The sequence below is a fragment of the Helianthus annuus genome, chromosome 16 (genome assembly GCF_002127325.2).
Source record: "Helianthus annuus cultivar XRQ/B chromosome 16, HanXRQr2.0-SUNRISE, whole genome shotgun sequence".
NCBI classification, from domain to species: domain Eukaryota; kingdom Viridiplantae; phylum Streptophyta; class Magnoliopsida; order Asterales; family Asteraceae; genus Helianthus; species Helianthus annuus.
In genome coordinates, this window is record NC_035448.2 from 162,999,481 (window position 1) to 163,026,191 (window position 26,711).

Here is a 26,711-nt window from a genome sequence, read left to right on the forward strand (position 1 = left end):
TTGTTAATTACTAACCACTTTAATGGATCCTATGCTGTGAAAGGTGAAAAACTAACCAAATATCTAGAGATAGTCAAAGAATTGGCACTCTCCTTTGTTTCTTTCAGTTTGTCACAGGTACCAAGTGAGGAAAATACAGAGGCTGATGCATTGGCCAATCTAGGATCATCTTTGAAGATCCCAGAGAATATAAGTATCCCCATCATCCATATCCTGGCTCCTGCTATTGAAAAACAGGTGGCCATGGAAATAGAAGAGGATACTGCAATGATCCCTAGCGAGGATACTCAATCTTATTCAGGATCATGGATCTCACCAATCATGAGATACTTACAACACGGGGAGATTCCTATGGGAGAAAATCCTAGGGCTTTCAGGATTAAGGTATCTCAATTCACAATCTTAAATAATGTGTTATATAAGCGATCTCTTGCTGGACCATATTTAAGATGTATTGAGGATCCTGAAATTCAAGAAGTGTTAAAAGACTTCCATGAAGGAGATTGTGGAAACCACACTGGGGGCAGGGCATTGTTCTCAAAGATCCTTAGGACAGGATACTATTGGCCAACTATGAAAAGGGATGCTGTGGCGTATGCTAAGAAGTGTGATCCTTGTCAAAGATACAGCAATATCCTTCATCAGCCGGCTGAATTTCTACATCCTATACCATCCTCTTGGCCATTCATGAGATGGGGAATGGATATAGTTGGCAAGCTCCCTAAAGCACCTGGTGGAAAAGTATTTATGCTTGCCATGACTGACTACTTCTCCAAGTGGATAGAGGCTGAAGCTTTTGCCCAAGTCAGAGAGAAGGAAGTTATATCCTTTATTAAGAGAAACATTATAACCAGATTTGGCATTCCTTCTGAAATTGTATGTGATAATGGTTCCCAATTTATTGGGAGCAGGACTACTAACTTTTGTGACAGTTGGGGAATTAAGATGATAACATCAACACCAGTCCATCCACAAGCTAATGGTCAAGCAGAATCATCCAACAAGATCATCATCAACAATCTGAAGAAGAAACTTGGATCCAAGAAGGGGAAATGGGCAGAGGAATTGCCTTATGTGCTCTGGGCTGATAGGACAACCCCAAGAATGCTACTGGTCAAACACCCTTCTCTTTGGTGTTTGGGGCAGAAGCAGTGATCCCAACAGAAATGGTGGTTCCAACTGCTAGAACAAGTACTCGTGATCCTGAAGAGAATGATGCAAACCTAGCTCAAGACTTGGATACTATTGAAGAAATCAGGGATCTAGCTAGGATAAGGATGGCTAGCTACCAACAAAGAATGGCTGGTACTTACAACAAAAATGTCAGGATAAGGAAATTCCAAGTGGGGGATATGGTATTGAGAAAAGCATTCCAAAATACCATCAATCCTGCTGATGGGAAATTAGCACCAAAATGGGAAGGCCCTTACTTGATTGAAGCTGAAGCAGGAAAGGGGGCATATAGATTGCTAACCATGGAAGGAAATTTGTTACCAAGAGCCTGGAATGCTGTTCACTTAAAGAAATATTTCATGTGAACAGGATCCTCCTAGCACATATGATCCTTACATTGAAAGCATCCTCGAAGGATCCCAGCGATGTCAATGATCTTTATTTCTGGTAAAATCCTAATCCTAAACTATTTCTTTTTCTTATTTTTACCTAAGGATAAGGATCATGCATCCTTCATCCTCTTCTCACGAGAATTTGAGTTCTGATAGTCCAGGTATCCTCAGCATATCATTAAGAATCTTCAAAAGCATCTCAGATCCTTGGGTTCAACCCCAGTTATCCTTGGGCTTGTCCCCAGTTTCCGCCTGTAGCGCACGATGATCCTGGTATAGTTCACGTCTTTGGGACCAGTACCCACTTTCGGGGCTGATAACCTCATCGTACTGGCTATACCTAGGATCCTACGTATAATGGTAGACGTACCATACATCCGTTCCTAAGGTTTCTAACGTTTTCACGTTAGCTAAGGTTTTGGCATTTTCATGTCACTAAGTTTGGATAGTCGCCAGTAAGGGCCATACTCCAGTTTACATACGATCCTTGGGCTTGTCCCCAGTTATCCTTTGGGCTTGTCCCCAGTTATCCTTCGGGCTTGTCCCTAGTGATCCCATGGGCTTGTCCCCAGTTATCCTTTGGGCTTGTCCCCAGTTATCCTTTGGGCTTGTCCCCAGTTACTAACTTGTCTTTTATATTGGCTTAGTCCCAAGTTATGTTCTATTTTTCAGGTTTTCGAAGTTAAAACAATTAAGGATCCTTAATCCTTATTATCCATTAAAATTTCATTCACGGTTATCCTGATTAAAGGTTAGGATCCTAACTTGGATTCTCAGGTATGATCCTTAACTGTTTTTAATCCTATTTATTGTTTCTTTATGCTAACCCTTGAAATTTGACAACTAAACCTGTGACCCTTAAAATATGTACTACTTTTTGGGATTTTTCAACTATAGGATATTTGATCAAGGATCATATCCTAAATGTTTTCAATCTGACTTATTCAAAATTACTTATTCAATAAATGTACACCAAAACAATGGGGAATTAAAGGAACAAAAAGGATAATAACACAAGATAAGCGACAAAAGTTTAAGATTTTATTTATAAACGAAAGGAGTAACCCTTCAAAGGTTGTCAAAATTACCTACCCCGAGCATCTACCAGCAATACGTGGCCCGTCCGCTGGGGTAGGTAAAGGGTGTCCATGATAATAGGTTCAAAAGTTATGCAGGGATATAAAGGCGGCAGGATCACAATGGCTTCATCCCCCAAACAGAGGATCCCTCCACCATTTGCAATCCTACCTATTGTCTGAAGGATCCTGGATCCCTAATCCCAAAACTATTGTTCAAAGTTACAGACCATCATTGTTTAAAACATCACAACCACAAAAGAAACCACTACCAAAATTAAAAAATTGGGCTCCGGCTATGTCTAGAAGTTTCCTTCATCGCCCAATTCTGCAGCTCAAACCTTCGCTGCACCATCACCACCAGCTCCACTTGCTTCCCCCTGATCCTTGCCAGCATCACCACCTTCAAGCATTGGGATCTCCTCAGCCTCCTCATCATCCTCCAACTCTGCCAGCCTCGCCTTCCAGCCCTCCACGTCCCATGTGCTCTTGTCGAAGGAAGGATCCTGAGCCTCCGCAGCCATCTGCAGCTGGATCTTATACATGGTTATCGCAGCAGAGACCTTGGCATCCTGGGTAATGTCATGCTTCTCATAATCAAAATTGATCAGCATCCTGGCAGCTTTATCCTTGGTGGCCTGGAGCTCCTTCTCAAGATCAGCAATCTTGAGATCCTTCAGCACACCCATCTGTTGGAGGTCAGCAATTTGGCGATCTTGATCCTCGACGTGGCCAACATAAGTTTCTATTTCAGCAAATTTCTGCAAGGAAAACAAGGCATAACGTCAGAAACAAGTGATCCTCAAAATTGTCAGGATAACGAACAGGGGCAGTGATCCTTACCTCGTTGAAGTAGTCCAGAAACTGTTGGCGAAGCAGGGGCAGGCCTTGTAGATCCTCAGAGGCCTTTCTCTTCTTTCCTTTACCCCTAATAGGTGCTTTAGGGGTTGAAGCAGTTGGGCTGGCAGCAGGAGTCTTCTTCCTTGCAGATTTGACATTAGCAAGATCATCAATGCCAAACTTTGAGGCAGACTTAGAAGATTTTCCAGCACCTACACAACCAAAATAAGATAAGTTTTCTAATTAAACTTGAAAATCCTACATAGAATTACTTTCTAAATAAGGATACTTACTTGACATTGTGACAGAGGCAGAGGATACTTCTTGGGAATCTTGAGTGGCAACTTGAAAACTTCTAATCTCGGGATCAAGCTTCTTGAAGGCTAAAAGTCTCTCTTTTGCAGCAGGTGTCAACTTCAGACGAGAGATGGAGATAGCTGCACAATAAACAAGAAAATATTAGTGACCCTTATCCTAAGGAACAAATCTTATGGTGATCCTTCCAGGATCCTCTATCCTACCATGAGTAGCCCACTCCTTGGGCAGATCCTTCCCATCAGGGATGGTATCCCCCCTAACAAAAAAGAACCGACGCTTCCAGTTTGTGTCGTTCTTGGTGACCTTGAGAACAGGGTGATCCTCTCCAGCTTTCCGCTTAAACAGATACCGATGGGATCCAAACGTTGTGAGATCATACATCTCAGCCAGCTCCGCCATTCCTAAGTCAATCCCTTCCTGCTCAATGATCCTTTCAAGGGTATATAAAACCCTCCAGATCATTGGCATGGCCTGGATGTAGGAGATGCCGGTGAGGGAAAAGAAGGACTGGGTGAATTGAGGGAAAGGATATGAATATCCTATCAAGAACGGAGTAACAGGAAAGGCTACCCAAGTATCAGAGATAAAGTCACTTAAAGCAGTGGGAGTAAAAGACTTGAAGATGGCGTTCGCCGGAAAACAGTGACGGATTCTGTCGATGTGAGCATCGGTAAAACAGCACCTCTCGGTGGGAGAATCTTTGATGATCCCTTGACCCTTCAAGGGGCTGTTCTTCTTAGGATCCTTATGAGGAGAGTTCCGGAGCAACATCTTTGCAGAATGATAAACAAAGAAACAGAGAAACAGAGTAAGAGAAGGGAGAAGAAGAAAGAGAGATACCTGATTGATCTTCGGACGAGAATATAAAGGGAGTTTCTCTTGAATTTAAATGCAAATTGATCCTATCTCTAACTCCTATTTATAATGATGATCTGCAGGGCTGTCACTTCTGTGACGTAAGATGTGCAACGGCTAGTCCGTCTTCAACGACTAGTTATCCGATTAACTTGTTGCCGATAAGATCAAACAAAATATAACTCGTTTATTTACAATATTACTCCTTATATTTTGGGGGCAATTGTTAGGGCTGGATTTTTATGACTTATGATCCTTAAATATGATCCTAACTAGTGATCCTTATTTCTTTGGCAGATAGTGATCCTCAGAAGAGTTCCAGGATCAGGATCACGGACCATCACAGGGATCCTCATACTAACAGTTGTTTTCATTGGATTTAATGTTATCTTGCAGGAATGTCTGGCAGGATCCGCTCTTAGCAACGTAAACAAGGGACTCGTCTTTACAACTTTGGCATATGCTTAATCAGAGATGAACGTTGTGGACGATATAGAAACTCAGCATAATTTAAGGGCGATAATTTAGGCTAGATTTACTTTTATTCCTAAAGGGGTAACGAGCTAATAGTTAGTCTATTTACCTAAAATAGGGCCACTCACACTTGTATAAATAGCTCTCTTCCACATTCGGAAGACACAACACACTTCCCTCACGCTTTGACACACGATACTATAGTGATCCTTGTACTTAACTCGTTACCATCCGAAGTTGTAACCTTTATTTGTTATATTGAAGTTTGGTGATCGGTAGTTTCCATCACCCGAGGTTTTTTATGCCGGAGATCATTCATTGATCAAGGGCTTTTTCCTCGTATAAATCCTTGTGTCACTTGTGCATTTTATATTTAAGTGATCCTTCACTTTGTTCATCATACCAAGCATCATTCCCCGTTTACATAAAGTTTGGTTGCATTATCCTTGTGTGATTTTTGACCAAAACATTCCTGATCCTGACATTTTTGTTGTAAGCACCAGCCATTCTTTGTTGATAACTGGCCATCCTTATCCTAGCCAGATCCCTGATTTCCTCAATAGTATCCAGGTCTTGAGCCAGGTTCTCATCATTTTCCTCAGGATCACGGGTACTTGTTCTAGCAGTTGGAACTACCATTTCTGTTGGGATCACTGATTCTGCCCCAAATACCAAAGAGAATGGTGTTTGACCAGTAGCATTCTTAGGGGTTGTCCTATCAGCCCAAAGCACATACGGTAATTCTTCTGCCCATTTCTCTTTCTTGGATCCAAGCTTCTTCTTCAAATTGTTGATGATGATCTTGTTGGATGATTCTGCTTGACCATTAGCTTGTGGGTGGACTGGTGTTGATGTTATCATCTTAATCCCCCAGCTGTCACAAAAGTTAGTAGTTCTGCCCCCAATAAATTGGGAACCATTATCACATATAATTTCAGAAGGAATACCAAATCTAGTTATAATATTTCTTTTAATGAAGGATATAACTTCCTTTTCTCTGACTTGGGCAAAAGCTTCAGCCTCTATCCACTTGGAGAAGTAATCAGTCAAAGCAAGCATGAACACTTTCCCGCCAGGTGCCTTAGGGAGCTTACCAACTATATACATCCCCCATCTCATAAATGGCCAAGAGGAGGATATAGGATGTAGAAATTCAGTCGGCTGATGAAGGATATTGCTGTGTCTCTGACAAGGATCACACTTTTTAGCATACTCCACAGCATCCCTTTTCATAGTTGGCCAGTAGTATCCTGTCCTCAGGATCCTTAAGAACAATGCCCTGCCCCCAGTGTGGTTTCCACAATCTCCTTCATGGAAGTCTTTTAAAACTTATTGGATTTCAGGATCCTCAATGCATCTTAAATATGGTCCTGCAAGAGATCACTTATACAACATATTATTTAAGATTGTGAATTGAGATACCTTAATTTTGAAAGCCCTAGGATTTTCTCCCATAGGAATCTCTCCATGTTGTAAGTATCTCATGATTGGTGAGATCCATGATCCTGATCCTGGATAAGATTGAGTATCCTCACTAGGGATAATTGCATAATCCTCCCCTATTTCCATGGCCACATGATCCTCGATGGCAGGAGCCAAGATATGGATAATGGGAATGCTTATATCCTCCGGGATCTTCAAAGATGATCCTAAATTAGCCAATGAATCAGCTTCTGTATTTTCTTCCCTTGGTACCTGTGTCAAACTAAAGGAAACAAAAGAGAGTGCCAATTCTTTGACTATCTCTAAATATTTGGTTAGCTTTTCACCTTTAACAGTATAGGATCCATTAAAATGATTTGTAATTAATAATGAATCTACATGTACCTCAAGGTACCTGATCCCCATATGCTTAGCAATTTGTAAACCAGCAATCAAGGCTTCATATTCAGCCTCATTGTTAGTGGTTTGGAACTCACAAGCTATGGAGTGGGGTATTATGTCCCCCTGTGGCGATTTTAGTAGTATACCAAGCCCTGTGCCTTTAACGTTTGAGGATCCATCAGTATAGAGTATCCAAGGATCCTTGGTCTCTTCTAGCTGCTGGACTTCTAACTCAGCTTCTTTTTGTAAATCACTACTGAAATCAGCCACAAAGTCAGCCAATGCTTGGGATTTGATGGCTGTCCTGGGCACATATCTTATATCATAGGCACTAAGCTTCACTGCCCACCTAGCCATCCTTCCTGACATCTCTGGTTTCCTGAGGACATTCTTAATTGGAAAATTAGTTTTAACAACGATAACATGAGTTTCAAAATAATGTCTCAACTTAGTGGATGCCATAATTAATGCAAGAATAAGCTTTTCAAGGTGTGAATACCTGGATTCGGCATCAAGTAAACTCTTACTTACATAATAGACAGGATGTTGTGTACCTTCATGATCCTTGACAAGGACTGCACTTACTGCTTTTAAGAATACTGCAAGATATAAGGATAACACATCTCCTTTCTCTGGTTTCATCAAGGCTGGGGCTGAGAATAGGTAATCTTTGAGAGCTCGTAAAGCACTCTCATGCTTCTCAGTCCACTCAAATTTCTTGTTCTTCCTTAGGATATCATAGAATTCTTTGCACTTTTCGGAGGATTTGGATATAAATCTGTTCAAAGCTGCTATCCTGCCTGTTAGTCTTTGGACATCCTTGGCATTGGCAGGAGATTTAATATTCACTAAGGCTTTGATTTGTTCCGGGCTAGCTTCAATGCCTCTTTTGGTCACCATGTATCCTAAGAACTTACCTGCTTTAACACCAAAGTGACATTTTGAAGGATTAAGTTTCATGTTATATCTGTCAAGGATATCAAATGCTTCCTCCAAGTCCCTTAGGTGATCCTCAGCTTTTATGGATTTTACCACCATATCGTCTATGTAAATCTCCATTGTTTGTCCAATCTGATCCTTGAACATCATATTCACCAGCCTTTGATATGTTGCACCTGCATTCCTTAATCCAAACGGCATAGCAATATAACAATATATACCAGTTGGAGTCATAAAAGCCGTATCCTCTTGATCAGATGGTTCCATCTGAATTTGTTGAAATCCAGATGAAGCATCCATAAAAGTCAACAGTTCATGACCCGCCGTTGCATCCACCATGGAGTCAATGTGGGGTAATGGGAAAGGATCCTTGAGACATGCCTTATTTAAATCTGTAAAATCGACACATACCCTCGACTTTCCATTTTTCTTTTGAACAACAACCACATTGGCCAACCATCTTGGATACTTGACCTCTCTAATCATACCTGCTCGGAGCAATTTCTCTACCTCTTCCTGGATAATGGCGTTTCTTTCTAGTGCAAACTTCCTCCTTTTTTGATGGATCGGTTTGAATGACCTGTCAATGCCAAGTTTATGAGTTATAATATCCTTAGATATACCTGTCATATCCTCATGCTTCCATGCAAAGGTAGTTTTCCTCCTTTTGTGGAAGGATACGAGGTCTTCTTTCATTTTGCCAAGGATCGCTGATCCGATATAGATTTTGGATTCAGGATTATCAGGATCCATGAGGATTTCTACCACATCCTGCTCTCTTGCCTCCAAGACATCCCTTGGAGGATACTTTGATTGCTATTGCTCCCTTGATTTCGAGGCTGGTTTCATTGATGAAGTGTAGCAATCCTTAGCCTCCTGCTGATCACTATCAATCTTGACTATTCCCCAAGGACTTGGGAGCTTCACACATTGATGGTAGGTAGATGGGACTGCCTTCATATCGTGTATCCAGGGCCTGCCAAGGATAACATTACAACAAGATAAACAGTCAATAACACAAAATTTTTGATAATTATGTAATCCTTCAACATAAAATTGGGAGTTTAATGTCCCCCAGGGTGTTCTTGGTTTCGCCACTAATTCCCACGAGCACGGAGGATCTTGGTATGATATCTGATTCAGGGATTCCCATTTTCTTCAGAACATCTAGCTGGATAATGTTCACTGAGCTTCCTCCGTCAATAAGGATCCTGCGGACAAAATGGTTAGAAATAAAAAGAGTAATAACTAAACCATCGTGATGAGGATCCTGGATGTCAACACGATCATCCTCATCAAAGGTTATGACTTTTCCTTCAGAGACACTTGATGTTCGAACAGGTCTTTCTCCATTATCCATTTAGCTTCCTTTGCATGCCTTTTAGCTGCTGAGAAGGATGTGCCACAAATATCTGATCCTCCAAAAATAAAGTTTATCACTTGTGCATCTGCTGGAGGGGCCGGAGCTTTCTCGGGGATCCTTTCAGGATCCTGAGTCCTTGACTTTTTTCTACCCAGCAATTCTTTTAGATGCCCCTTGCTCAACAAGTATCCAATTTCTGTGAGATGCCCAAAATCTTCATGGTATGCACACCACTTTGATTTATCTTTAGTTGCAGCTGTTCTGTCATTTTTTCTTGGCCATCTGGCTTTATCACCTAGATTCTGCATCGCAAGTATTAGTTCATTGTTATCAACGGAAAAACAATATCCAGAAATTGGAGGATAATCCTCATCATCATCTTCTTGATCAACAGCATGCACGTTCTGGTTGTCAGACTTGTTATAGGATCTGAACTTGTTGTTCTTGAATGAGGATCCTTGCTTCTCTTGTTTTGAGGATCCTGCTAATCTCTCCTGGATCCTTTTGTCATCCTCTAGCCGGATGAACCTGAGTGCCCGGGTTCTTACCTCATCTAGGTTCCTGCACGGTGTCATAACAAGACCATCATAGAACAATGAATCTCTAAGCAATCCCATTTTGAAGGCCTCAACAGCCGTGGCTATATCCAAGTTGGGAATGTCTAAGGATTCTTTACTAAACTTGGTAATGTAATCCCTTAACGATTCATTATGACCCTGGGTTACCCTATATAGATCACTAGTTAATCGCTCAAATTTTCTACTACAAGAAAACTGATTGTTGAATAAGTTAACTAGATTAGCAAATGAGGTAATAGAGTAAGGGGGAAGACTTAGCAGCCATTTGAGGGCTGATCCAGTAAGAGTGGATCCGAATCCTTTGCACAGGCACGCTTCCTTTAACCTTTCTGGGATTGGATTGATCTCCATCCTCTCCCTGTATTGTGCTATGTGTTCCTCAGGATCCGTCGAACCATCATACAGCTTCATAGTTGGAACATGGAACCTTTTGGGTATCTCAGCATCACAGATTGGTGGTGCAAAACGAGATATCCCGTGGCTTCCATCTGCAATCTCCGGGATAGGTTTGACCACTCCTGGAACACTTGATATCATATCCTTCAGTTTTTGCAACTCTCTAGCCATAGCATGGTTGATACCTGTATCCTGCATGAATCCATGGTTAGCGGTAAGAGAATTATTAAAAGTGTTACCTCCCATCGGGTTCAAATTAGGAACACCGGATGTGAATCCATATTGCTGGGACTCTGGAATGATGGAGGGACCAGTAGAAGCAATGGTCTGCATCGGAATAAAATCTCCTTGATGGACATCGGAACTTCCTGTTTGCAAACTCCTCAAGGATCCTGGCATCTAGAAGGGTCCCTGAAACTGGGACGATCTTGGAACAGAGGAGGATCCTTGAACCTGGGATGATCCTGGAACAAAGGAGGATCCTTGAACCTGGGATGATCCTGGAACAAAGGAGGATCCTTGAACCTGGGATGATCCTGGAACAAAGGAGGATCCTTGAACCTGGGATGATCCTGGAACAAAGAAGGATCCTTGAACCTGGGATGATCCTGGAACAAAGGAGGATCCTTGAACCTGGGATGATCCTGGAACAAAGGAGGATCCTTGAACCTGGGATGATCCTGAGTAGGCTCCTGAATTCATGAAGGATCCCATATGCTGAGGATAGGACCCCGCTGGCTGGAAATATGAACCTGATGCCTGAGTCACTATTGCTGAACCGTAGTGCACTCCTTTTGGTCCACCCACATATTGAACATCTGGAACCACTGATGGCTGAGAAGTAATCACCGGAGTGTCAAAATTTAAAGATCTGGGCACCAGTGGGGAATGATCCTCTACCGCTTTCTTTTTGTTTCTTGAGATCTCCGATTTCTTTGAGGATCATATCATTGGTCTTATCCTGTTGCTGTATATGTTCCTTCATCTGCAAAATCAAAGTAAACATGTCACTAGTAGTGGGAGTGTAAGGAGCAGAAGAAGTTAGAGGTTTAGAGAAAATGGGAGTTGGTTTCTTCTCAGCATTTTTCTGAGATCCAGCAGGAGGTGGAGGTAAAGGTGGAATGCCCTGAGACGAATTGACTGTAGACATTGCAGTAGAGGTATTCTTCAATGATGAAGCCATATATTCGTATGCAATGAACCGGAATGATCACCAACAGAAAACTTTCTTAGAAATGAAGCACCAATTGCCCCACGGTGGGCGCCAAACTGTTTTGGTCAAAAATCACACAAGGATAATGCAACCAAACTCCTAGTTACGGGGAATGATGCTTGAAATGAAGAACAATAATAAAGATAACTTCAATGTAAATTGCACAAATGACACAAGGATTTACACGAGGAAAAAGCCCTTGATCAATGAATGATCTCCGACATAAAAAACCTCAGGTGATGGAAACTACCGATCACCAAGCTCAAATAAATCAATAAAAGTTTACAACTTCGGATAGTGACGAGCTAAGTACAAGGATCACTATGGTTAATCGTGTAAAAGTGTGGGAATTGTTAAGTGTTTGTTGAGAGCTTTGAGACTGCAATTGCACGAGAGTGTGTGTGTAACCGAAAATGGCTAAGTGTTCTAAATTTAGCTCGTCACCCCTTTTAAAAATGAAAGCTAACTAAGCTAACTAACTGTCCGACTTTTGTGCCATGCTCCCACGTTCTCCACAACGTCCATTTTCATTCAAACGTGTGCGAAATACTCGTGGAATATTCCATAGTAACGTTGCCAAGACCAAGTCAAGCTCAATACTCCTGCAAAACAATACGAAACACAAACAGCCAATCGTTAGTATGAGGATCCTTAGGGTGATCCATGATCCTGATTCTGAAGCTCTTCTGAGGATCACTATCTGTCACAGAAGTAAGGATCACTTATTAGGATAAGGATCACTTATTGTTAGAAAATCCTCCCCTAACAGTTTTCTCCTGTAGGAATCTCTCCATGTTGTAAGTGTCTCATGATTGGCAGGATCCATGATCCTGATCCTGAATGAGATCGAGTATCCTCACTAAGGATAATTGCAGAATCCTCTCCTATTTCCATGGCCACATGATCCTTGATGGCAGGAGCCAGGATATGGATAATGGGGATACTTATATCCTCCGGGATCTTCAAAGATGATCCTAAATTAGCCAATGCATCAGCTTCTGAATTTTCTTCCCTTGGTACCTGTGTCAAACTAAAGGAAACAAAAGAGAGTGCCAATTCTTTGACTATCTCTAAATATTTGGTTAGCTTTTCACCTTTAACAGCATAGGATCCATTAAGGTGGTTAGTGATTAACAATGAATCTACATGTACTTCAAGATACCTGATCCCCATATGCTTAGCAATTTGCAAACCGGCTATCAAGGCTTCATACTCAGCCTCATTGTTAGTGGTTTGGAACTCACAAGCTATAGAGTGGGGTATTATGTCCCCCTGTGGCGATTTTAGTAGTATTCCAAGCCCTGTTCCTTTGACATTTGAGGATCCATCAGTATAGAGTATCCAAGGATCCTTGGTCTCCTCTAGCTGCTGGACTTCTAACTCAGCTTCCTTTTGCAAATCACTACTGAAATCAACCACAAAGTCAGCTAACGCTTGGGATTTAATGGCTGTCCTAGGCTCATATCTTATATCATATGCACTAAGCTTCACTGCCCACTTAGCCATCCTTCCTGACATTTCAGGTTTCCTGAGGACATTCTTAATTGGAAAATTAGTTTTAACAATAATAACATGAGTTTCAAAATAATGTCTTAATTTAGTAGATGCCATAATTAAAGCAAGGATAAGCTTTTCAAGGTGTGAATACCTGGATTCGGCATCAAGTAAACTCTTACTTACATAATAGACAGGATGTTGTGTACCTTCGTGATCCTTAACAAGGACTGCACTTACTGCTTTTAAGGATACTGCAAGATATAAGGATAGCACATCTCCTTTTTCTGGTTTCATCAAGGCCGGGGCTAAGGATAAGTAATCCTTGAGAGCTCTTAAGGCACTTTCATGCTTCTCAGTCCACTCAAATTTCTTGTTCTTCCTTAGGATATCATAGAATTCCTTGCATTTCTCTGAGGATTTGGATATAAATCTGTTCAAAGCTGCGATCCTGCCTGTTAGCCTTTGGACATCCTTAGCATTGGCAGGAGATTTGATATTCACCAAAGCTTTAATTTGTTCCGGGCTGGCTTCAATACCTCTCTTTGTCACCATATATCCTAAGAATTTACCTGCTTTAACACCAAAGTGACATTTTGAAGGATTAAGTTTCATATTATATTTGTCAAGGATATCGAATGCTTCCTCCAAGTCCCTTAGGTGATCCTTAGCCTTTCTGGATTTTACCACCATATCATCTATGTAAACCTCCATAGTTTGTCCAATCTGATCCTTGAACATCATATTTACCAGCCTTTAATAAGTTGCACCTGCATTCCTTAGTCCAAATGGCATAGCAATATAACAATATATACCGGTTGGAGTCATAAAGGCCGTATCCTCTTGATCAGATGGTTCCATCTGAATTTGTTGAAATCCAGATGAAGCATCCATAAAAGTCAACAGTTCATGACCCGCCGTTGCATCCACCATGGAGTCAATGTGGGGTAATGGGAAAGGATCCTTGGGACATGCCTTATTTAAGTCTGTGAAATCGACACATACCCTCCACTTTCCATTTTTCTTTTGAATAACAACCATATTGGCCAACCATCTTGGATACTTGACCTCTCTAATCATACCTGCTCGGAGCAATTTCTCTACCTCTTCCTGGATAATGGCATTCCTTTCTGGTGCAAACTTCCTCCTTTTTTGATGGATTGGTTTGAATGACCTGTCAATGCCAAGTTTATGAGTGATAATATCTTTAGATATACCTGTCATATCCTCATGTTTCCATGCAAAGGTAGTTTTCCTCCTTTTGAGGAAGGATATGAGGTCTTCTTTCATTTTGCCAAGGATCCCTGATCCGATATAGATTTTGGATTCAGGATCACCAGGATCCATGAGGATTTCTACTACATCCTGCTCTCTTGCTTCCAAGACATCCCTTGGAGGATACTTTGATTGCTATTGTTCCCTTGACTTCGAGGCTGGTTTCATCGATGAAGTGTAGCAGTTCTTAGCCTCCTGCTGATCACTATCAATCTTCACTATTCCCCAAGGACTAGGGAGCTTCACACATTGATGGTAGGTGGATGGGACTGCCTTCATATCATGTATCCAAGGCCTGCCAAGGATAACATTACAACAAGATAAACAGTCAATTACACAAAATTTTTGATAAGAATGTAGGCCTTCGATGTATATTGGGAGTTTAATGTCCCCCAGGGTATTCTTAGTCTCGCCACTGAATCCCACGAGCACAGAGGATCTCGGTATGATATCTGATTCGGGGATATTCATCTTCTTGAGAACATCAAGCTGGATAATGTTCACAGAGCTCCCTCCATCTATAAGGATCCTGCGAACAAAATGGTTAGAAATAAAGAGAGTAATAACCAAACCATCATGATGAGGATCCTGGATATCAACATGATCATCCTCATCAAAGGTTATGACTTTTCCTTCAGAGACACTTGATGTTCGAATGGGTCTATCTCCACTATCCATCTTGGTTTCCTTTGCATGCCTTTTAGCTGCTGAGAAGGATGTGCCACAAATGTCTGATCCTCCAGAAATAAAGTTTATTACTTGTGCATCTGCTGGAGGGGCCGGAGCTTTCTCAGGGATCCTTTCAGGATCCTGAGTCCTTGACTTTTTTCTCCCCAATAATTCTTTCAGGTGCCCCTTGCTCAACAAGTATCCAATTTCTTTTCACAGTGCAATGCATTCTTCTGTGAGATGCCCAAAATCTTCATGGTATGCACACCACTTTGATTTATCTTTAGTTGCAGCTGGTCTGTCATTTTTCCTGGGCCATCTAGCTTTATCACCTAAATTCTGCATCGCAAGGATTAGTTCATTGTTATCAACAGAAAAACAATATTCAGAAATTGGAGGATAATCCTCATCATCCTCTTCTTGATCAACAACATGCACATTCTGGTTATCAGATTTGTTATAGGATCTGAACTTGTTGTTCTTGAACGAGGATCCTTGCTTTTCTTGTTTTGAGGATCCTGCTAATCTCTCCTGGATCCTCTTATCATCCTCTAGCCGGATGAACCTGAGTGCCCGGGTTCTTACCTCATCTAGGTTCCTGCATGGTGTCATAACAAGATCATCATAGAACAATGAATCCCTGAGCAATCCCATTTTAAAGGCCTCAACATATATCCAGGTTGGGAATGTCTAAGGATTCTTTACTAAATTTTGTGATATAATCCCTTAATGATTCATTATGACCCTGGGTTATCCTATATAAATCACTAGTTAAACGTTCAAATTTTCTACTACAAGAAAACTGACTATTAAATAGGTTAACTAGATTAGCAAATGAGGTAATAGAGTAGGGGGGAAGACTTAGCAGCCATTTGAGAGCTGATCCAGTAAGAGTGGATCCAAATCCCTTGCACAGACATGCTTCCTTTAACCTTTCTGGGATTAGATTGATCTCCATCCTCTCCCTGTATTGTGCTATGTGTTCTTCAGGATCCGTTGAACCATCATACAACTTCATGGTTGGCACGTGGAACCTCTTGGGTATCTCAGCATCACAGATTGGTGGTGCAAAACGAGATATCTTATGGCTCCCATCTGCAATCTCCGGGATAGGTTTGACCACTCCTAGAACACTTGATATCATATCCTTTAACTTTTGCAATTCTCTGGCCATGGCATGATTGATACCTGTATCCTGCATGAATCCATGGTTAGTGGTAAGAGAATTATTAAAAGTGTTACCTCCCACCGGGTTCAAATTAGGAACACCGGATGTGAACCCATATTGTTGAGACTCTAGAATGATCGAAGGACCAGTAGAAGCAATGGTCTGCATCGGAATAAAATCTCCCTGATGGACATCTGAACTTCCTGTTTGCAAACTCCTTAAGGATCCCGGCATTTGGAAGGATCCTTGAAACTGGGATGATCCTGGAACAAAGGATGATCCTTGAACCTGCGATGATTCTGGAACAAAGGAGGATCCTTGAACCTGGGATGATCCTGGAACAAAGGAGGATCCTTGAACCTGGGATGATCCTGGAACAAAAGAGGATCCTTGAACCTGGGATGATCCTGGAACAAAGGAGGATCCTTGAACCTGGGATGATCCTGTAAACGGCCAGAACCCTTGAATCTGCTGCGCTCCTGAGTATCCTCCTGAACTCGTGAAGGATCCTATATGCTGAGGATAGGATCCTGTTGGCTGGAAGTATGAACCTAATGCCTGAGTCACTGTTGTTGATCCGTAGTGCACTCCTTTTGGTCCTCCCACATACTGAACGTCTGGAATCACTGAAGGCTGAGAAGTTATCACCAGAGTATCAAAATTCAAAGATCTGGGCACCAGTGGGGAATGATCCTCTGCCAATCTCTTTTGTTTCTTGAGATCTCCGATTTCTTTGAGAATCCTCTCGTTGGTCTTATCCTGCTACTCTATATGCTCCTTCATCTGCAAAATCAAAGTAAACATGTCACTAGTAGTAGGAGTATAAGAAGCAGAAGAAGTTGGAGGTTTTGAGAAAATGGGAGTTGGTTTCTTCTCAGCATTTTTCATTTTTCTGAGATCCAGCTGGTGGTGGAGGCAAAGGTGGAATGCCCTGAGATGAATTGACCGCAGACATTGCAGTAGAAGTATTCTTTGATGATGAAGCCATGTACTTGAATGCAATGAACCGGAATGATCACAAACAGAAAATCTTCTTAGGAATGAAGCACCAATTGCCCCACGGTGGGCGCCAAACTGTTTTGGTCAAAAATTTGGTGAGGATAATGCAACCAAACTCTTTGTTACGGGGTATGATGCTTGAATTGGTGAACAACAATGAGGATCACTTAGAAGTAAATTGCACAAGTGACACAAAGATTTATACGAGGAAAAAGCCCTTGATCAATGAATGATCTCCGGCATAAAAAACCTCGGGTGATGGAAACTACCGATCACCAACTTCAAATTAACCAAAAATTGTTTACAACTTCGGATATAGCGAGCTAGATACAAGGATCACTATAGTGTAACGTGCAAAAATGTGTAAAAATTGCTAAGTGTTTTGCTGTATGCTCAAGAGTGCGGTTGTACGAGTGTGTGTAGCCAAAATTAGCCAAGTGTTTCTAAAGCTAGCTCGCTACCCCTTTTAAAAATAGAAGTTAACTAGCCTAACAAACTATCCGCAATTCGTGCCATGCTCCCACGTTCTCCACAACGTCCATCTCCAGTCAAACACGTGCGAAATAACCGTGGAATATTCCTTAGTAACGTTGCCAAGACCAAGTCCAACTTGTTACTCCTGCAAAACAATACGAAATTCAAAGTGAACAATCGTTAGTATAAGGATCCTTAGGGTGATCCATGATCTTGATCCTGAAGCACTCCTGAGGATCACCATCTGTCACAGAAGTAAGGATCACTAATAGGATAACAAGTGAGGATCATAGGTCATTAAAAAATCCTACCCTAACAGTAATTATTTTCATCAACAACCAAGTGGATTAATGTACCTACCTCAAAATGAGTGGGAGCAACTAAGATAAACTTGTCTATATAGATGATATTCTTTTGACAAGTATATGTTACATAAGTCAAAGCATTGTTAACACAAACTTTGATATAATAGATCTCAGAGATGTCTCTTATGTAATAGATATCATAACGTACCGAGATAGACCCAATGGGACAATAGTATCGTTCCATAAGTTTAATATTAAATGGGTCCTTACATTAACAAACAATACTGCTCTTCCTTTAGAGGGTAATAGGATAAATGAGATTATTTATTTACGCTTCATTAATTGGAAGCCTTATGTAAGTTTAAGTCTATACTCGTTTAGATATTACTCACATTGCAACACACTAGATATGTCTAGATTAATGTGAAGCATCTAATGGAGTATTACAATATCTTTAAAAGAAACGAGAGGCTAAAATTTAAAGAAAAAGTGAGAACTAAAAACCGGTTTATTACTCTAACTTTGTGATATTCAAAGATGACAAAATGTAATTTCGGTTATATCCTTATGTCAGCAGACAAAACCTATCTCATGGAGGAGTCATAATGCACTGATGTTACAACCTAAGTTATAACGACATAATATATTCACTAGATGTTGTTGGAAATTTATCAGTGGACTCATAAGTTTACTAACTCCATATAATTAATGTTTGAAGACTTAGTGTGATAAAGTCAGCTACCATGACTCCTTGAACAGTAACAGTTCAAGAGGTGCTACATTAAATTTCGATACACAATTAATTATTCATTTATGAACGAATTGAGGAAACTAAGTTTTGTATCGAATACATTCATGATATGCTTAAGGATCCTATGACAGAAGGGCTATTACCCATAAGTCTTATTAAGAGAGCTCATAGACGGGTATTAATTAATGGCCGTGCGCAATTGCATATCGTACTATGAATGACTAAGTATTAGTTAATTTTCCTCATCAGTTTGATTTTGTATGTCTCTAAGAATATGTCAAGTCGACATAATGGCATATAGACAAATAAAGTTACAAATCAAACAAAGGGCTTATGCATATTTTGATCATGACGATAGGTTTTAAATTAAAGCTATAGTATGACTAATGGGGGTCCTGAATCGCATAATGATTCAACGGCTGTATTTCTCTGCTATAGTACTTGTTTAAGGCTAAAATGAGTGTTAACTCCTGATCAGGCTTATCTAATACTCATAGTAAATGATTACTCAGCTAAGTGGGAGAATGTAAGATTAAATATATTTTATGTCATATTTAATCTAGTAGCCATTATAATCATTTACATTATATGGATCAAAATATATACCAATCCTATTAAATAATTAGTTGGTAATTGTTGATGGGCCTAATTACCCTTATTAACTAATTAGGATTTCCTCTTGGGTACATATATAAGGAGACTTATGTAGAGGTTCTAAGGTTAGACACATAACCTAATAATCATAACATCAATATTGACCTCCATCTCCAGAGCCGAACTCCCTTATTCGGTTTCCATTTATCACCATCATTAGATTGCGCCCTAAGGAGGAACCAGACCAAGCTGACAATCATGTCAAACACTGTTGCTGCGTCTCCATCTGGATTCTCTGCTGGCCTGTGCTGATGCAATCAAATGTATATTTTCATGTTTTCCATTATACCTAAAACATAACTGATGAACATCTTTTACCTCTATTTTCTAGCTATATACCTTTATTTCTAAACGTTATTTTATTGAATTGATTACATTTGCAAATCAGACATGTTATCTTGTGATTTAAATTATTATATTAACTCGAGTTTCATTAAGAGCATAACAATCAACAAAACATATTATTGGCTCCACTCTTAAACGGTTGTGCTCTCTTAAATTTCTGCTTAAAAGGTTTTTTGTAAAATTATTTGGTTAACTTTATCATATGGGTTGGGCCAGTGACATTTATTGGTTTATCTTCTATGAACATAAATAATTAAGGTATTGAATACGGCTGAATAATTTGGGAGGTTTTTTATTAATTAACTAATAAAAATAACTAAAACTAACGAACTAAGATGAGTGAACTAGACAACTAGAAAGCTGAAAACATGAGGTTTTAAACAATCAAGAGGAAGAACTACCCATGTAATGAATAAACATGCAATGACTCCTTATCTAACCAAATTTTGATTTTTGACCTGACTAACTTCTCGTTAAAGAAAGTTAAATCCTATAGTAATTAGATAACAAGAAATATGACCCACACTCACAAAAGCCTAAATGCTGATCTATGAAGTGCAATGAAAACGTGTGAATGAAGTGCTATGATGAAATTAGGTTTCCTTAGAAATCCTGAAATCCCACAACTATCTAAACTGGAAGAGTAACACCGTAATAATCTTCTAATCGTGAAGTTAGTTCTAAGATGATACACTGAAAACCTAAGAATCACTAAGTGCGGATAAACAGAATAACCCCGTGTTAACGAGTGTTCAAAACCAGTGGCGGCTATGATGGTGTGCGGGGAGGACCTCTGCACAAGGCCCGTGATTTCAAGGGGCAAGCAATTTAAAAAAAAACCGATATATATATATATATATATATATATATATATATATATATATATATATATATATATATATATATACACACGTTATGTTTTTTTTAAATAGTAAACACATACCAACTCCAATATAGACCCATTTACAAATATTTTTTACGGTTTAGAATTTAGCCCACTTGGTATTAGTTTATTGAGCCCAATACTAATTTGATTTTTTAAATAATAAAACATTACGGAAAGGCACATTTTTTCAAGCTCGAACAGGGTACGTGAATTCTCAGAGACGGCTCTGTCAAAACTATCAAACAACGCACAAATCAACCTAGCAATCCCGAATTATCTTTCAAATCATCAAGATTGGATGTACACTATAGTCTAGTTGATTAGTTAACTTATATTATTCCTAATGATAAGTTCTAGACCGAAAAACCTATCGATTAACGACCTACAAATGACTTTAACGTAGGGGTGCAAACGAGCCGAGCTACTCGAGCTCGGCTCGAAAAAAAGCTCGAACGAGCCGAGCTTAAACGATTGCGAGCTCGAGCCCGAGCCTAAAAACAAGCTCGTTTAGTAAACGAGCCTGAGCCCGTGCTTCGCTTATCGAGCTCGAGCCGGCTCGCGAGCCTAATCGAGCTTTATATTTATATATTTTTTTATTAATATATTAAACATATATTTATATAATAATAATTACCATTTATATAAATATAAAAAATAACTACATTATATGTATAATAATAATAATTATTATTAATACAAAATTAATTAAAAAAATACTAAACGAGTCGAGCCCAAGCTTGAAAAATTACCTTCGAGCCGAGCTCGAGCTTCAGAAATAAAGGTCGAATCGAGCCGAGCTCGAGCTTGAGCTTTCATATGTTAAACGAGCTCGAGCACGAGCTTGGTCGAGCTCGGGCTCGGCTCGTTTGCACCCCTACTTTAACGTATCTAGGGTGAATCTATACTTTCCAAACACATCAAAATCAACAACTAATCATAAATCACGCCAAACATAAGCACAAATAATCATAATCAGCAACAAATCAAAAGTATTTTAACTTCAAACACAATACTTAATCAAAAGTCAAACTAAAAAGTCAAAACAGAGGTTCAAAGATCATCAAAACCTAGGTGGCTTAAATATTTAGCCGCTAAGCTTGTTCATAGTATCAAAACAGTAGCTAATAGTCGAAAACCTCATTGATCAAACAAGAGTTAAACATAAGTTAATCAATAATGAAGGCTAACAAGTTGCAAAACTTCGAACTCTCGGTCTTCTAGCCACAATTCTCGATCCAAAACGTCTTCTCCAGTAGAAAATCGCCTCTTAGTCGTCCCAGATTCGTCTGGAAGTGGGGTAATGTGGCCTAGGGTTGAAAAAACAAGCTTATATAGGCGAAAAATAGAACTTTCTCGACAAGACACTCCCTAGCGCGTCGCTAGAGGGTTTGGTTTAGGCGTGGCGACGCACCAACGAAGCAGATAAGGACAATTTAGTCACGGTGACATTTTTGTAATTTTTCTATACTTTTTCATTTTTGGCGCGTCACTAGAGAATCTCCTCTCCGTGGTGATGCACCGACTTCATGCTAATCCATTTTTTTTTTTTTGATTTCTTCGTATAATCTTTGTTCTAACTCTGTTTCCTCCCCGTTTTTTCCTACATCTCGTATTTCAACCCTCTGTCACATCATCTTCCAATATTTTTATTTCTAATCCATTTGCGTTCTCTAAAACATGCCCAAAGTTAGATACGTTTATCTTGCATGCTGGTTTCTAAACCATTTTGCTTGTTTTAGCTCAATTTACACACGAACACCTACAAAACACATTCCAGCTAAATAAGAGCAGGAAAAAAAAAAAAAAAAAAAACCGATCAAAAACCTATCTAAGAATATACAAAGCTACAACGGAAACTAGATGTGTTTTGCAACACATCAAATAGCTTACTCTACTCATCATCCTATTCATAGTTGAAAGATCAAATAATAATTTCTATGACTCGTTTTTTATCCATCTTTTGCGTGAGAGAGTCGAATCTTCACAACCACGTACAAGAGCAAAGAGAATTATGCGAGATCGTGACAGTACTCATAATTGTTTGGTAAACGTTTATTATTCGGTCTATGGACGAATACTTGAAAAATGTTTGAAAAAATTGTCCAGAGATAATCTCCACAAGTTCTGAAACCGTGTTATAGTTATTGTTATTTTTGTTATTATTGCTTAATAGTATTATAATTGTTATTATAAAAGGTCTGATTGATCTATATGGCCGGAGATATTTGTGAAAGTCGACAAGTAGTGACATTCAACAAATATATGAGGTACATGAAAGTGTACACGACTTTCCCGACATGCTTGGTAGCATTGATTGCACAGACTGGAAATGGTCTAACTCTCCAAGGGCTTAGTGAGTTCAATATCTTCGTGGTGATCACGACGACCCGACCTTAATACTTGAGGTCGTGGCATTATATGATCTTTAGATATGGTATGCATACTTTGGTATGGCCTGCGCAAACAAAGATATAAGCATCATAGAGTAGTCGCCTGCCTTTGATGTTGTCATTGATGGAGTTGCAACCGACCCTTCATTTTATGTTACCGGTTCGTACTACAAGCACAATTATTATCTTACCGATGAGATTTATCCGGAATGGGCCACGCTTGTCAAAGCATTTTCATACATGAATAATGAGAAAAGAGCATATTTCACAAATAAAAAAAAGATTTGGCTAGGAAAGATATTGAGCATGCCTTTGAAATGTTGAAGAAAAGATGAAGTATCGTTACACAAACGCCACGAGTGTGGCCTTATGACATATTGGGAATATGATGTACACTTGCATCATCCTACACAATATCATATTGAAAGAAGACGGAAGAGCGATTTGTCAAAAATACGAAGAGAGTCATGTACCAGATGTTACTATACTAATAGCCAATGAGAAACGTGCTATCCGAGCTAAAATAAACTCTGAGCAAATAAACGCCCATCTTAAAATGGACTTGGTAGAATATCTTTGGACGAAACGTCGTGAGAACGCCAATGATACCGATGATAACGACGATAATGAAGACTTTGATTATATTATGTTATTGTATTTTTAAGCATTTATTAATGTATTTTATATACTTATCAATGTATTTATATTTTTAGCTTGTATAATTAAGTTATTTTTATTTAATATTAATTTTGTGATAAAATAAGAATTAATAAAAAGTGATGATTCAAAAATGATTCGACTGCAGTTAAAACCAGTAAAATCATTACAGTTTGCAATGAAAACAAGTGAAGAAAAAACTCAGTGATATGACAAATAATTTATAATTAACAAATAAAAATCGTTCTATAGAAAAGAAAAGTCCACATTTATCATTATTATACCTCATGTAATATAGAAACGTGCTCGTACTTGGGTTTCTCTGTAAGGCCACTTTTGTGACAGTCAGTTTTCGAAATCTAACTAGTTTTCATTTTGAATAAGAAAATAAAATTGCCCCAGTGGTAAACGGAGATGGGAAGGTTTACTACCTAGTAAGTTTCTATCCTGGAGTGCTCAGGTTCGAATCACCCTTCGATCGAGATATAACCATGTATAGTCCTGCCCGAGATGCTGTTAAAAAAAATATGAAAATAAAGTTGAAGTTTTCTATACACAAAAAGATGATTAAGAGGGCAAAAAGTCAAAAACCAAACTAACAACGACAATGAAATAAATATAAGACTAAAAGAAATGACTTTCTCAATATGAACGTAAAGTTAGGTGTAACAAAGATAACAAATAATAAACAAGTTTCTACAATTTTATATTTCACAAATCATTTTATTTTAAATAAATACATACAATAAGTTGTAATAATTTATAATGTTATTTAATATTTTTCATCTCCACTCCAATTATTTTTCATTTTAGGACCGGAAGGACCTTCTTCCCCTAAAACCTCATTTGGAACACCATTTACAATCCTTTCAAATACTTCTTTAAGTCTCCCTGGCAATACCTTCTTCACTTTCTCTATCTCCTTTGCAATGTCATAACTTAATTTTGGACCCCATTTTCTACTATAGTTCAACCACGGTGGCTCCACCACGGTTAAGTGGTCCACATAAACCACAACCGCCCTGACTCCAGTGTCCATAACCGCCTTCCCTTTAGCCGTGTCGTTTCTAATACCATTCCTCCCATTGCCTTGTAAAACAAGCCCCGGTTTTGAGTAAAACGCGTGTCCGTTTAAAGAAGCGTATGCGACGGGTTTATTTCCTTTTTCGAACTCGACTTGTGATGCATCTAGCAATGTACCTCCACTATGTTCTGAAAAATAGACACTTTTTAAACTACCATCAAAGTTACTGACCCTTAATGTCAAATGCTCCCAATCACCAACATGTTCCCCTATTTTTCCTAGAGAAATGGTGAGAAATTCCAATTTTGCCCTTGCTGGCCCGTTAAACGGGTAAAATACCCATACGGCTATGTCAGTAAATGTTGCACCAAACATGGGTTTTACATGAAAATAGGCGTTAGCGCTATCTAAATCACCTTTCTTGACTCTCTCTTTAGCCGAATTATCGATGGGGAGGTCTAGCCAATATGACCCATCGTCTGAGCCACCTTGAGGGAGATTCGAACCATCTGGTTCGATCGGGCTAGGGGAATTTTCTAACCCTTTTTGGTACAACAAGGCACCATTTTGAAAATACCAATTAACCGTAGAAGGAAGATATTTTTCATCAGGATGAAAATATATTATTGGTGAATATGCATCGATCAAAGCATTGATTTGAGATAAATTAGGCATAGGCTTGGCCAATAGGGTACTTTTGGTATTTTTCAAACAATAGGGCAGTGACACGTCAGCTGAACCACCTGTGTTTTGGACCATAAATGAACCGGTTGATACACCCATTGCTTGAACCCCTCTATCTTTTGGTCTTGACCCATAGACATTCAACCCATTAGGATCAATCTCATTTTTTAATCCCCAAATCCACCTATCAAATTCAGCAATTTCTGTATAATCCGATCGAACGCATCGGATTCTTTCCATCGACGGCTTTTCAGGCGAGGGCGTGACAACATAGCCAACGGCTTTGTAGCCATCCGGAGCCACCGGGAGCCAAATGTAGCCATTGTTATCTTGCTTTATCTTTTGAGACTCACTCGTCCATACGAGTGAATAACTAGTTGGTATGGCAAGTGACGAGGGGTCACTTGCACCATGCTTAGCGCCTAGAACCCACCCGAATAAAGGCTTGTTGTTGCATTGGCTATAGTGACCAAGCACAAAGAAGCCGTCTGGCATTGAAGACGGCTCATAAAACGTTGCGCCAAGATTGCCCGGTCCACCTTCATTGGTGGCCCATATTTTGTTAAACGAAGACACTTGACATACTTCCAATCCTCCTAAATCAATAGCCCCCGTTGCAAACCCACCTCCTAGAATCATATTAAACATAAAAACGTATACAATTAGCGTCACGTCTACTGATCTAATTACCGACCTTGACAAAAACATCGCAATATCGTAGAAGATTACCTTTTGGAAAGTCGGGTGGTTGAGTAGATAATCTTGAAATTGTTTCTATGGGCAATGGTTTCTTCTTATTTCTCTTCATGAACATATTTTCCAATAATTTCAACATATTTCCCATTTTTCAACAGAAAATGTTGTTTGTGACACTTTCACAATTGGGTATGTGGTAATGAACAATAAATGTTTTTATAACTGTGACTTAGGATTAAAAAATAATAATAAAATAAAACGGAAAGACAAAAAGGATAAGTGAATGGCGTGCAAGGTATCCATGAAAATACTTATATACCCTTCTAAGGCTTTCAACAAACCCCACTTGATATCTTTTATTTCTTCCTTTCTTTGTTTCTTTTTTTTTTTTTTTAAATTATGTTATGTAAAAGTTAGGGTTCATATAGTTTGGTTTAATTGGATTTTAGTCGAAATGCTTGATTTTACTGTTTACATCGTTCAATCCGATTGCTTTCAGTTAGTTACTCGAATAAATTTAAAGCATCTTTTTAAAATACTTTTGAAACCTAGTCATTCATGTTGGAATAATCGTCTAAAAATTGGTATTTTTTTTAAATTAATCAATTTACCCTATTTATATCGTTTCACATCGGTATTTTTTTAAATTAATCAATTTACCCTTTTATATCGTTTTGAGTTAATTACTGTTTTCGTCCCTGAGGTTTGTCAAAAATAACGGTTTCAGTCCATTAGTTTAAAAATTGCGATTTCAGTCCATTAGTTTCATTTTCGTAACCATTTCAGTCCACTAACTTAA

General features: G+C 39.2%; 1 protein-coding gene across 1 annotated transcript; it reads right to left on the reverse strand.

The window, feature by feature from the left end:
- Positions 1-24,142: 24,142 nt before the first annotated feature.
- On the reverse strand, positions 24,143-26,083 carry LOC110889831. The gene is made up of 2 exons (XM_022137392.2): positions 25,946-26,083; positions 24,143-25,845 (listed from the first exon to the last, which is right to left on the reverse strand). Exons 1-2 carry the CDS (start codon positions 26,058-26,060, stop codon positions 24,281-24,283), a joined length of 1,680 nt encoding a protein of 559 aa, XP_021993084.1. The 5' UTR covers positions 26,061-26,083; the 3' UTR covers positions 24,143-24,280.
- Positions 26,084-26,711: the final 628 nt, after the last annotated feature.

Bases quoted from the DNA above. Each gene is read 5' to 3' on its own strand.
- LOC110889831 (XM_022137392.2), bottom strand. From the start codon at position 26,060: ATGGGAAATATGTTGAAATTATTGGAAAATATGTTCATGAAGAGAAAT. The intron at 25,846-25,945 runs GTAATCTTCTAC...ATATGATTCTAG, and splicing joins ACCACCCGACTTTCCAAAAG to GAGGTGGGTTTGCAACGGGG.